The sequence below is a fragment of the Physella acuta genome, unplaced genomic scaffold (genome assembly GCF_028476545.2).
Source record: "Physella acuta isolate Inbredline_101_S28 unplaced genomic scaffold, ASM2847654v3 ptg000645l, whole genome shotgun sequence".
Classification (NCBI taxonomy): Eukaryota; Metazoa; Mollusca; class Gastropoda; family Physidae; genus Physella; species Physella acuta.
In genome coordinates this window covers 94,938-109,279 of record NW_026732164.1, presented here as the reverse complement: position 1 = coordinate 109,279, position 14,342 = coordinate 94,938, and the positions used below count along the sequence as shown (strand labels likewise).

Below are 14,342 nucleotides of genomic sequence, written 5' to 3'. Positions count from 1 at the left end.
TCTAGAGCGTTCTTGTCAGATACATACACAGATAGATAGATAGACAGACAGCGAAACTATTATATAGAATATATATATATATATATATATATATATATATATATATATATATATATATATATATATATATATATATATATATATATATATATATATATAAGTATGTATGTATGTATACGCCAGGACCCAGCTGATTTGGTTCCACCCATAAACCACGTGATCTTCCTTAACCCTAACCCAGGCAGCCCAGTCGTCTGGTCATTTGAAAGTTACGTCTGTGTCCTCTCTGCCTTGTACGTTGGTGGATTTGAGAGGTTGTTGGCCAGTGCTTTTTCTTCCTTATAATGCATTTAAGTTATTGCCATCTTGATTTAATTTTTGTTTCACAAGAAAAGATAATTTGCTAGTATACTTATCTTTATTGTTCAGAGTGTATGTACATGGCGATACAAGACCGTCAGGTTACTGGTGGGAGAAGTTAGTGCACGAGAACGTCACATTTGTTTACGTAAGCTGTTCAACAATTTATTGAGCTGTTACTGATATTTAATAAACACGAGTGTAAATCTCATCATTATACGTAGTTTTAATTTTCACAATTTTTAATAATCCTGTTGATCTAGGTAAAACAGTCCTAAAATATCCTCTAACAAAAGCACTACCTACATCACTGGTTTACATTAATATTTTACATTAAAAAAAAACTCCGGATGATGTATGTAGACCAGCTTCAAAATATCTTTCAACAAGAGGTAGCTCCTCCCCCCTCCCCTAGATTCGTCTCTGTTTTACATTAAATATTTACAACTTAAAATAAAAACTACTATTAATGTAGGTAGACCAGCCCCTCTCTGTCTTCCAACAAGATGTGAATGTGATGGCTCACCGAGCGGACGTTCTCAGAGTTCTGATTCTGTTCAAATATGGCGGCACTTACAACGTAAGTCTTTATATTGTTATACTTTTTTTAAAATCTCAGATATATGGAATGAGATTAAAACATAAACAATTATGTTTATAAGAGGGTCGCTTGCTAAAAAGTAAATTAACTGATTTTAGTTTGTTTTTTCTAATAGGTTAATCACCCCTCAACGACACCTCAGGTGTCCGAGGCGTCGTAGGGTTTTGAGTCACCAGTTACATTACTGCACGGGTGACATTAGCGAGGTACACGTTAGAAGTTTGTGGATCCAGGGAAATCTAATAAACAACCTACCGTTACACGAACTCATAACTTTCAGGCATCCAATCCCTTACCTCCTATTAGTACCAAAAAACTGCGTCCGCCGAAAGTTTCTCATAAATCTTCTTATGTATTAGTCAAGGTTGTTCTTGCACTCGTCAAATTTAGGGAGCTTATCGAGTATGCTACTATCATTATGATTTTTGCCTTCCTTTATTGCCAACATTTTGTAATTAAACCTATTCCTATTTTGCTTTGTATTCTAATTTTATTTCCTCTTCTACATTTTTTTCTACTTCAGCATTCTACACCTTTAATTTTTCTAGATCTAATTCCTATTTTTCAGCTTCAGATTGTGTGTCTCTTGTGGATATTTTTTCCATCATCTTAAGTTGTCTAACCACCAAGTTCTCCTCACCCTTGTTTTCTAAACTGTGCCCTAATTTATACTTTTTCCTTATATCTTCTACTTCCATTTTAATAATATTATCAAGTAGATCTAGCTAGACTTTAGATTTTAGATTTAGTGCCTGATTAATTTCTTACACATTAACCAAAAAATTTGCATGACCCTTCAGTACACTGTACACTGTACCGTACCAAACCCGGATCCACTATAGATCTTACACATCTATGCTTAATACATATATTATTCTTCGACTTCGTTCTTAATTTTTAAAGTTGGAAGGGAACCCCTCCAGCTTGCAATTAAGCATACGTGTCAATTAGTTATGCGCCATTGAGGTTGTTGACTCCAATTTCAGCCTGCTTTTCTTTTTGGATTTGCTTTTATAGCCTTTGTCCAACCAAGAACAAACTACAAGACAGCAGTTGTTTAATTTTGGAGTTGTCTCTCCTTAGAAGAGTGGCTTACCCCAGCTACCCAAGCTAACGAGCCTCATCTGCCCAATGGTTCGAAGGCGAGACGTTTCGGTTTAGCAACCATGAGCTTTACCGTCTCGACCACGACAATACCTCCCTAATATATATAATAACTGACGTAAACGTTAGGAATAATAATGTACAACAAACCAAAGATGTTGAGTAAACAAGAAATGTTGGTACTTATCTTTCATAAAGAATATACAGTCCACGTGCTCAACCGATGTTGTGAAACACGTACCGTCACACTAGATTCTCCTATCATGATTCAATACGTCACGCACAGGTTCCTCTTAATGTACAGTTACCCACTGATGTTCCACACTCAGCAAATTCACAATAGTACATCATCCTTTGTTTATTGTAACAGTGTGACGATTCTGAGAGTCTTGTCTAATCTGCGCCATGCCATTAACGATTCAAGTCCAAAGATACGTTAACGTTACACGCAGCTGACGGAAGGATTAAATAATTAGCTATTTTCTGTTGTTGAACGAATCCTTGTACGATCTAGCATTTTCAGTCAAATAGACTTGTTTAGTAATATGTCTTAATGACGTTTAATGACGTAATTCTTCACTGCTACGGTTAGTCAAGACTCAATTTTTACAGCACGAATCCTAAGATGATGGGTCTTCACACAAGGGTCATTGAGACTTGTTATTGTTTATTACCTTGGCTCTATATCTCTTGTCTTCATTTTAGCTGACTCCACCAAAATGTCATGATTGCCATAGGTTATCACTTGGTCACAGACATGTTTAATACACTAGACAGAAAGCTTATTTGTTTCTATTGCAAGTTTTATTCAAACTACTAACACCATCAACTAAGTAGACGATTGGTCTGGTCATTGATACGACACAAATTACCAGTATAACCCGAACTCTAACTTTCATTCTATGGCAACATTTTTCTATCTTCCATGTCACAATCTATTTTTATAGTGTCTCATTTTAATTCGTTAATCACACACACACACACACACACACAAACAAACCCATATTCGACCGTACCAATGTATACTCATAGAAAATGTATTATAGCACATATACCATAAACCAACGCATTTTTATTTAGGATAATGACGTCATTTGGGTCAAGCCACTTTCTGAGAGCCAGAGAAGGTACCCAACGGTCTTGTGCTACGAGTGGGTGGATGTTCCCCCCTGGCCTCGAGCAATCAGCAACGGTTTGTTGGTGGCAAGAGCTGGAGCTCCATTCCTGTTGAAAGTTCTAGAGTCTTTCTGGTAAGTATGATGTGTAATGTATACAGATACAAATTGCACATAAAAAAAGAAAAACATAAAGCTAAACATTTACCTTTCAAGTGCTATTTTTACTTTCTCGTATATACGAAGTATAGAGAAAGTCTTGTAATCTTGCACAAAAAAAAACAACGAGATTTTCACAAATCTCGACGTTTTACACCTCACTGATACGGAAAAACATAATTTTGCAATCTGTGTGTCTGTGTGTGTGTCTGTCTGTGTGTATGTAAACACGATAACTTGAGTACCTTTACAGCTAGGTTGATGAAATTTCATCTATAAACATTTTATCAAAATCGTAGATCCTGATCAACTTTTGAGCGATTTCCGATAACTGGAAGTGGTATTTTTTCTACTTTGTATTTTTCAAAAGCCTATAACTTGAGTTCTATTTCAGATTTAAAAATGAAATTTCACATGTAAGTAAGACGTCTAATTCTCTACCTTCTGTCAAATTTTGAGTAATTTCCGTTGACGGAAGTACTAATTTACGCCATTTCCGATTTCTCAAAAAACGCATGTAAATTTATAAAGTACTAATAATATTCCGCACTATTATGCATATTTTATTAGGCGTTCACTTGGTGTGCAATTCTTTTTTTACGAGATTCTATTCTATTATAAACAGTTTAAGTAATTAAAAATGGATTATAAATATTGTCTATGTCCTGAGTTGCCATCCCTCGTAGTTTTATATTAGAATATTCGAGAAAGCTTAGGGGAAATCACTCCCAGTGGTTCATTACTTTATACGGAGTAAAGAGAAAGTACTTTAATCCTGCAAAAAATGGAAATCGAAAATTTATTTGTATATTTGTGTCTGTATGTGTGTGTGTGTGTGTATCTGTCTGTCCTGAACACGATAACTTGAGTAACGCTACAGCTAGGTTGACGAAATTTCATATCTAATTATTATATATATGTAGTTGTGTATTAACGTTTTAGCTATTTCCGGTAACAGGAAATGTCACTACTTCTACTTTAGATTTCTCAAAAGCCTGCAAGATAGGTAGACGAAATTTTACGTATAATTAAAAGAGCTAATTCTCTAGTTGCTGTTTTCTATTAAATTGTTAGTACCGGAAAAACTATTTTACGCTATTCCCGATTTCCCAATAAAGGCTTAAATATTTATTTTTACCATGATTTATCTATCTATCGCCCGGCATGGTTGCAAAATTGCGAGCAAAATTTCAAACACTTTATCAGACCTATTTTTATAAACTTTTTACATAGGTCTAGATTCGTAGACAATGTATCCTGACCAAATGCTATTAAATTACATGATCAATTAACTTTTGAAATATAATCAAGTTTTACTTTATTAAGTACTAAATGGTCACTACTTTTACACACAATGTTTGGTGTTCATTTTCTGCGCAATTTTTTACGCGATTGTATTGTGTTTAATATTCAAGTATTTAAAAATTAATTAAAAAAAAAAAAAAAAAAAAAGCCACAAAGAATGTAATATCCCGATATCTAAGAATATTAGAGATATTTTCGGGGAAATCACTCTCACTTTATTTAAGTCTTAGTTGCTCGGAAAGTTACACTTGATTTAGTTTCCATGAAAACGCCTTGGTTTAGCTCTATAAATGTGTCTTAACAACTTATGTCACTCCATTTTCTTATGGAAATATTATAAAGTACTACGCAATCCGAATTTAGATAATAGTCCGTGTTTATTGCAATGACTTTTTGTAAAGGTACTACCGTGACGACAAGTGGGCCTTGAACTCAGTGATGATGTACTACAAGCTGTATGAGAGGAACCCGGAAATGGCCTACATTGACCCAAAGCTACAGGTAAAATATAAACGGTAGCTGTTTTACAAGTTGACACTTTGGGATAAAATAGGTCTAATCACTCTAAAAAAAAAAAAAATCACGAATCCCATCGAATCGGCTGATATAATTTGGATTATTCTCTCTATACTTTTGTTGAATTGTCACACCTCATCATACTAAATCTTCCCAAAAAAATGAGCTATTATTTACTTTCTCGTATATACGAAGTATAGAGAAAGTCTTGTAATCGTGCACAAAAATAACATGAAATTCTGAGTTTTCACCGTTTTACACCTCAGTCCTTTATCACATCCGGAGTATAGAGGACTTATTTTAATCAAGCAAAAATTATAAATACAAATATATAAACATTGTGGCGTTTTGTGCGTTATCGAGTCGGAAAAATTGGACTTTGCAATTCTGTCCGTATGTCTGTGTGTCTGCCTGTGTGTGTGTGTGTAAACACGATAACTTGAGTACCGTTACAGCTAAGTTGATGAAATTTAATATAAAGTATTATGTCAAATACGTAGATCCGTATCAACTTTTGAGCGATTTCCGATAACCGGAAGTGGTACTATTTTTACTTTGAATTTTTCAAAAGCCTATAACTTGAGTACTATTTCAGAAAGATAAATGAGCTTTCACATGTAAGTAAAAGATCTAATTCTCTACCTTCTTTCAAATTGTGAGTAATTTCCGTTGACCGGAAGTACTAATTTACGCTATTTCCGATTTCTCGAAAAACTAATGTAAATTTATAAAGTACTAATAATATTCCGCACTATTATAAACATTTATTATGGCGTTCACATGTGTGCAATTCTATTTTCTACGAGATTTTATTCTATTTTAAAAAGTTTCAGTATTTAAAATGGATTAAATTTCATGTCTATTTCCCGAGTTTCCATCCCCTGTTTTTTTATATAAGAATATTCGAGAAAGTTTAGCTCCCGGTTTATTTTTTTTCAAAATAGCTTTTATTGTATTCACAAATCTTAAAAATCACTAACGAAAGGGGTCATCCATAAATGACGTCACGCTTTTTTTACGATTTTTACCTCCATCTCTCCCCTCCGTCTAAAAAAAGCCAGGCCCCCTCCCCTAACAGAACATAGATATTTTTTTTCCAAAATCTTGCCTGAACCCTGTCAAAATAGAGTTGTTTCATCAATTCATATTAAAATTTATTAAAACAGTTTTCTAAAACGCAAAATAACGTCTAAAAATCGATTTCTAACATTGCTTTTTTATAATGCAAATGTGATGTCGTACCATCAGAACCCCCCCTCCCCCTCATCACACACCGTTACAAAATTACGGACCCCCCCCTCCCCCCTACGAGTGTGACGTCATTCATGGACGACCCCAATAAAAAATGCACTAAAAAGTAAAAAATAAATTTAGCTGGTGCAATCTTACTAAAGCAATAAGCTGATATGACTGATAATAAAAGCCTGGTCATTCAGTTATAGAATTTGAGCATTGCTTATATTTTTGTTATATAGCGTACACATGTCAATGAACTCCCTTCGAAATGGAATGTATTTTCCATTTTATTTGTAATGACCTTAACTATTCTAATATTTTGACAACTGCACCATAAATTCATAATTATTTTTTTAAAAGTATTCCTATCATAGCAGAGATTGATTGGGATGTTTATTAACTGTCGTAGAATCGTTATTATTCTATTTTTTACTTTCTCATATATACGAAGTATAGAGAAAGTATTGTAATTTTAACAATTTTCACCGTATTACACCTCAGTCCTTCATCACATCCGAAGTATAGAGGACTTATTTTAATCGGGCAAAAATTATCAATCCAGATTTATCAAAATTAAGAGGTTTTATGCGTAATCCAGTCTGAACAACTGGGCTTTGCAATCCTGTCCGTATGTCTGTGTGTCTGTCTGTGTGTGTGTAAACACGATTACTTGAGTACCGTTACAGCTAGGTTGATGAAATTTCATATATAAGTATTTTATCAAAAAAGTAGATCCGTATCATTTTTTGAGCGATTACTGATAACCGGAAGTGGTACTTTTTCTACTTTGAATTTTTTCAAAAGCCTATAACTTGAGTACTATTTCAGATAGATAAATGAAATTTCACATGTGAGTAAAAGATCTAATTTTCTACCTTCTGTTAAATTTTGAGTAATTTCTGTTGAACGGAAGTAGTAATTTACGCTACTTCCGATTTCTAAAAAACTAATGTTAATTTTTAAAGTACTAATAATATTGCGCCCTATTATGCACTTTTTTATTTTACGTTCACTTGGTGTGCAATTCTTTTGTCTACGAGATTTTATTCTATTTTAAAAACTTTAAGTATTTAAAATGGATTAAAAATCATGTCTATAGCCCGAGTTCCCATCCCCTGTTGTTTTATCTATATATATAATTCTCTTCTGGGAGCCGCTAGAAAACAAGCTGTAAACGCGCCTAGAAAACAAGCTGTAAACGCGCTCCCTACCCCCCCCCCCACCCCTACATGGTCTTAGTGAGCTGTGTTCACTCAAAATGTTTACAAGCAGAGCCAACGATTTTAAACGTATGGGGGGGGGGGGGGGGTTATGGTCCTTAACGAGCTACTTATAGTGTTTTAAAGAAATATTTTCAGTGGCAGCTTAATACTGTCGAATTCACAAATTATGAATTACTGAAAAGTAGAAAAAATAACAACTAAATAGCGGCGTATGTTATGCCGCGGGCCGGCTCGCGTAAGAATATTCGAGAAAGTTTAGGGGAGATCACTCCTGGTTTTATTCAAACTAGTAAGTTAAAGTTATTCATTGTAATTCAATTATGTGTGACTCTTTTTGGTATACATTTATATTGATTTGTAAAATAGTTTTAATGACTTAATTTCAACCAATTTCGTTTTTTATCGCGATTGATATCTTAAACTTTTTTTTTAAATTTATATATGTAACTAGTGTAGTTACAAAAACAACGTATTATGTTGTTTACAAGGACAAGGTTACGGCCAGAACTGAACTGAGTTATTTATAGTTATTATGAAACTGTTGTGACGTAGCTGGTGTTTCTAAAATAGAATTTCACTTGTAAACTTTGAGACAAGCTATTAAAAGAGAGTATGCAATAGGTGGCACCGAAATATAATAGTTTGACATTGATAGACATTATTGACAACACCGGATGTACAGCTGGGTTGTTCTGGGTGTGTATTTAAGCGGCGATACTTTAGGGTAGTGAGAGCAAGACAAAAGATGTGACAGTCAGCAGATGTGAGTTAAGTAACGAAGATGGAACGATCGGGCGCTGGAATGAAGAGAGATATAGAAGTTGATAAAATACAGAGACACGTGTTTGTAGATGGAGAGACGGAGTGATACAGTGTGTGGACCTGTGGTAGTGGTGGTCTGTTGAGATTCACGTAATTATCTGAACTCTGATTATTCAAGAAGGAATAAAGTGTTGTAATTTTGAACCTGCGGTCAGAATGTGCTTCTTTATATCAGGTGGGTGTATCGGTACCAAATAAAGTGTCCTTCGCCTAGAGGCGGGATTTCCTAAGCCAGTGGCAAATACCTACAGACAGGTGGTTGCCGTGAGGAAGGGGTCGCACAAGACCTAACAAAGAGGGTCACACATGCTGCTACTTCACTTTGGTTAGGATTTTGTAATCAATGTTTAAGAGAGAGATAGGTCTATAGTTTTGGGTTAGTTTATGATCGGTTTTGGGTTTGCGTATTAATGTTATGTATGATCTGTTGAAATTTTCGTGGCATTGTTCTAGCAGAAACATTTCTCTAAAGGTAGCTAAAAGGAGGGGAGTTAGGTCGGTTGAAAAGGCTTTAAGAATTCGCTTGTCAGGCCATCCGGCCCTGGCGATTTATTTGAATTTAATTTGAGTATGGCTTTGGTTATGTCGACTGACTGAAATGGGGTGTCAATATTAATTTTGTCGCTGTCATGTAAGGGTTTAATAAACTTAAGGCATTTGTCTTGTATGTCTGTGTTTGTCTCTTCGAACTTATATTGTTGCGAATATTAGTCTCTAAATATTGATTAGATTTTTTCAGGGTCAGTCGTCTCTTGGTTGTTGTTGTCTATGAGATGTGTTATTTGTTTTGCCCTCTGAAAGCTTGGTTCTAAAATTAAGGTGTGGTGTGTGGGATTTTCCGAGCCTATTTGTTCGATTCTACTTCTAATTTGCGCTCCTCTATATGTGTGCTCTTGTATTTTAGAAAGTTCTGTTTCTGTTGAGTCTATTTGTTCTTTGTTGTTGTTGATTCCTTTAAGTATACTTAGTTGTTTTTCTAGTTTAGTTTCTATGTGGGCCCTTACGCTATTAATGCTACATGCATATTGAATAGATACCCGCTTAATGCCTTGTTTTAAATCTTCTGGGTTTTGTTTCATTTTGGTGATGACTGCGTGTAAAATTGTATTAAGTCTTTTATAGTGTTGATGTAGCGCTCGTCTAGTAAAAGTGTATTATTGAATTTTCGATATGTGTTGTGTTTTGGTTTGTTTTGTATTTGTTCATTTTTTAATGTTGTCAGAACTGCTGTATGGTCGCTAAACTGTAGTGTTGAGAATAGGTGTTCTACTTTGTTGATTTTCATGTTCGATGGGGCGTAAATTCTGTCTAGACGGAATCTATTCCCAGATGTGTTACTTCCGTGGGTGGTTTGTATAGTGTGTGGATATTGCGCTCTGTATGTGTCGATTAAATTGAATTTTTTTTAATGTCGTTGATTGAGTCGGCGTATGGTTTGTCTGCGTTTAAGCGGTTTCGAATTATGTCTTTTGGTCCAACAATGTCTAATCTTTCTTCCACGAAATTGAAGTCCCCGGCCAAAATGATGTCATGTTGGTTGTGGTTGTATCTGTTAGTTAATAATTGCTCCAATGAGCCTGGTACGTCGGACTCCCAAGTCCCCTATATAATAGCGTGGGGGAGGAGAGGTAAAAGACTGCCGGGAACCAAGAAGGGTTTGCTCTCGACCCTAACCAGATATCTTGTCTTTAAGCCTTCACTTGGCATCGGAGGAGTGCCACTAGTCGGACCAAGCCCATGACCCCCTAGTGGGTGCGGAATGGCTAGTGTTAGCCAACAGCAGCTAGAGGTTTTTGATCTGGCCGAGTAGAACTGCTGTATAAGCTAGGTTCAAAGAATGGCCGAACGCCCCCCACGATCAAGCTGGGTACCAGGCGGTAGGACGACGTCCCCACGTCCCGCGTCTGGTGGGTGGGGAAGGAAAGCCCGGTGAGAACCGACGGAAGTAGCGACCGATGTGTGGTAAACTCTTTAAAGGTCGGAGTTTGCTACATTGAGGCCTGCCTGGCTAATGGAAGTAAACCTTCTGAGCCGGTTTCCGTATAAGGAAGGAAGGAAGTTAATAATTGTTCCAGGTTTTCATAAAATTTACTGTCTTTGGGTCTATGTTGTCCGTGTACATAGATATGATTAGTTTTCCCCCTTGTCCCTCGATTGTAAATATTGCTAATTTTCCTTCTGAGTCGGCGTGCGTGTCTGTTATGTTGAACTTGCTTGATGTATTAAAAATTGTTGACCCGCTACCCGTGATTAGTGAACTGTAGCTGTGGTGTGCTTGAGTTAACCCTAAGTTGTGAGTGAATTTGTCTGCTGTGTATATATTTTTGAAGTTAGTTTCGTGTAGTAAAATGAAGTCAGGTTTATGTTTGTCGATTAATTGTCTTACGTACTTGTCTTTGTATTTTGTGCTTTGTATGTTGAGGGTTACGATTGTAAGGTTACTTACACTGTCTTTAACACCTGGTCCGCCTTAGTCTGTTTTGGGATTAGTGGAGGGGCTGTGAAAGTTTTCCTTTTTGTTGTGGTCCTGTCCTTTGTGGTTGGGCGTGTTGGGGTTGGTCGTGTAGTGCTCTGTATGGTGTCGGTTTCAATGATGTGTTCGTTTCCTGTGTTTCGTAAACTATCTTTTTTATTTTTCCGTGAAAGCTTAATTATTTTTCCCTGAACCTTTGTCCATTCACCTTCTGTTGTGGGGGCTGTAGCTGTAGCTGATTCTTGAGCTGGTTCTTGGGCTGGTTCAATTTCAGCGGCGTCGTCAGACACATCTTCGATGTCGTCAATAAGTAGATCATTGTCGTAATAGTTTCCGTTGTTGTCTATATATATATAGGTCCTTTAGGGGAGCGTTAGGGCAGAAATCGACTGCCCATTTGTCGCTTTTGCCAATTTTGAAAGTTGACACAATTGTGTCTGATATTTTTCTGATTGCTCTGATATTTCCATCATAATTTCGTTGATCAAATTCTGGGTAATGGTATGGGGTGCCCATTTTAGGTGACCCCTCTGGCCCTTTTTATCCACATGCAACATGCTACTACAATAATCTGAATGTTCACATATGTAGAAAGTTGTAGATTTCATCAGAATTTTGTGAGATATACCATTCGCTTGATTTCCCTAAGTTGTAGACATTAATAATTTGTGAACGGTTTATGTTCAATTCACAAGTAAACAGATCCTCTAAGATAAATTCATCGAGTCTTCTGTTCCTTTAATCAACACACGTAATGTGTTTATGGGATGTTGCCCAGGTGCGATCTCCGTAAGCGTGATTTTTTTGAAGAGTGTACTTACAGGTACAGGGACAGTTCTCTCCTTTTGTAACACATCTTCGGTTTTTCTCCCACTTTCAAGAACATTTACAGTTTCATTTGAATATGTATCCGTTACGGGTGTTGGCACAGGCCAGCTGGTGGTTTGCGAGGTGTCCGTATTATCCACAGGACAGAGCGAAGGTCAGCTAAGGTTTTTTGAAAGTCGTGTCTGTCTGGTTTCGGCCATCTTAGATTTTAGCATCATGCACTGCTTTTCAGTGCATCGCAGTTTCTTATTGTATGTAGTAGAGTAAGGTTGGTATATATAACGACATAAAGCTATTTTATGATTGCCAATGTTTTTACTCTTTCGCATAACGTCAAGAAAATATTAAATACACACACATTTCTAAAACATATTAAAAAAATCAATCTCAAATATCACTTTCGTTTATATTCCTAGAAGAAGTGGACACATTTTAATAACATAATAACAGTAGGGTACAAAAATCAAATAAATTTAACTCTTTTTTCTAATTTTGACAAGGGAGGTAATTTAAAAATAAATTAAACTCACGCAAATAAACAAATGTGAATGCAAATCTACGGGCGTCCTATAAGGAATTAGTATTGCAATAATATAATTAGCAAAATGTGAATGCAAATTATGCGGATGTGTAAGAGGAAATTATTGCTAGAAAATTATAATTAGCATGGAGTGATAAAAGGCAATCTTTTATTTTTTTAATTCACTGAATGTACTATTTACTACATATAATTTTTAATAAATTATTCCGCACTATAATAGCCGCGTCATCACATTCATTGGGTGCGCAATGGTTTTAATTATGAAACTCTATTGTAAATTATTAAAATCGGTAAAACACGGATATTTTAAATACTGCCTATTATTTATTGTACCTATACAATGAACGTACTGTATTCTGATTTACAATCTATCTTTCAGTTTGCGGACAAGCTGGGGGTTTTATAGGACAGGCGTAGCGAGGGGGGGGGCATATGTCCCCGGGTGCCGACTTCAAGGGGCGCCAAAGTGGGTTGGAAAAAATATTGCGGGGGGATGGAAATCGAAAGTTTTAGGGGTGCAGATCAAAAGTTTGAGCGGGGGGGGGATTTAAAATTTAAGGTGGTGCAAATCGAAAGTCTGAGGGGGCGTGCAAATCAAAAGTTTAAGGTGTGGGGTGGAAATTGAAATTTTGAGGGGAGGGGGTGCAAACTTAAGTTTGAAGGGGGGGGGGGGTCATATCGAAGGTTTGTCCCCGGGCGCCGAAAGGGTCGCTGCGCCTCTGTTTTATAGTCATTCACTGTGTCAGACGCGTTCGCCGGCGCTCGGAAAGGGTGCGATTTGGCGCTACTGGCTAGACGGTGATTACTATGCCTTTATGATTGCATTTAAATTGTGCTTATGTTATGAGTGTTGTGTTTGTTTTTTCGTTTGTGTTTGTTTGCGTTCGTTTGTGTTGTGTTTAGTTTTGTTCTGTTCCCAAGATGGTACATTTAAAAAAGGATTTACCGTGGCGGAACACGGGATGCAGCTAGTACATATATAGATATATATATAGATAGATAGATATAAATATATTGTTAATAGTAAGTATGGTATATCCAACACTTAACAAAAACCTACATTCTTATTCTTTGCAAAATAATTGTTATGCATAAAATGAAATTCTTATTTTCACCTCAGGTCATTTGCTACCACAAAATCTGCCACCCAACCTGGCACGACAACTACCGCAGGAGCTACCAGGATCGTAGACCTACAACCAGATTTAACATTGAAGAAACAAACGGTAGTTAATTTTCTTCTGTATTTTAACATGTATACGTATGCATTAATTGAGCGTTCTTGTGATTGTTAACTAAAACTAAATTCACTGCAAGCATTGTGCATAATATATACACAACCAAACATCACCGACTAAAAGACAGAACTACCTCTTAAATATTCAATAATACATTAATATCTCAAATAAATTATCTCAAAAAATATTTCTTATAGTTTGGCAATATCCAGTCTTAAGAAAAATTATCTCTAGGCTTACTTCCACTAATTTTGAATTCGTGAAGGGTTGTTTTTTTTAATGGTAAAACTTACCGAATGTCTAAGACAATTTGTTTTCTTTCAGCTTTCCATTTCATTCACATGAACGCTCCACCAATTTTCACATCGTTTTCTGCCATAAAGAACAAAACCAGCGTTGACGCTTTGTTGTTAAGGAGATTAATGGACGCTATACAGAAGGCGGGGAGATCTCATTTGTTGGAGGATAAAAACTAGATTAACCTATAAGAAAAATTGCTGAGTTTTAATTCAAGGGTTTCCTTGTTTTATTTTAAGATTTCTTGTCCATTTCGTATTAAATAAACTGTTATTGTATTAATGTATTTGGCGTAATGGAAAACAATAAATGAAATTTCCCAGATAGACTACGTGCTCATAATTTGTTTTAAATAGTAACCTAATTGTTAAGGGGGGGGGGGGGAAGTCTAAAATTATATCGTTATGATACTGTGTAAGCATTGTGTTTACACACGAATTTAAATTCATTAATTTTTTTTCCACAAACCTGTTTTTTTACATAAATTTCTTAGAACATGACGATTTTACAAAAATATTTATTTG

General features: G+C 35.8%; 1 protein-coding gene across 1 annotated transcript; it reads left to right on the top strand.

The window, feature by feature from the left end:
- Nucleotides 1–838: 838 nt before the first annotated feature.
- Nucleotides 839–14,057, top strand: LOC131948434 (uncharacterized). Its single transcript, XM_059310039.1, has 5 exons — nt 839–940; nt 3,146–3,315; nt 5,046–5,145; nt 13,404–13,509; nt 13,846–14,057. Exons 1-5 carry the CDS (start codon nt 878–880, stop codon nt 13,995–13,997), a joined length of 591 nt encoding a protein of 196 aa, XP_059166022.1. The 5' UTR covers nt 839–877; the 3' UTR covers nt 13,998–14,057.
- The last annotated feature ends 285 nt before the right edge of the window (nt 14,058–14,342 follow it).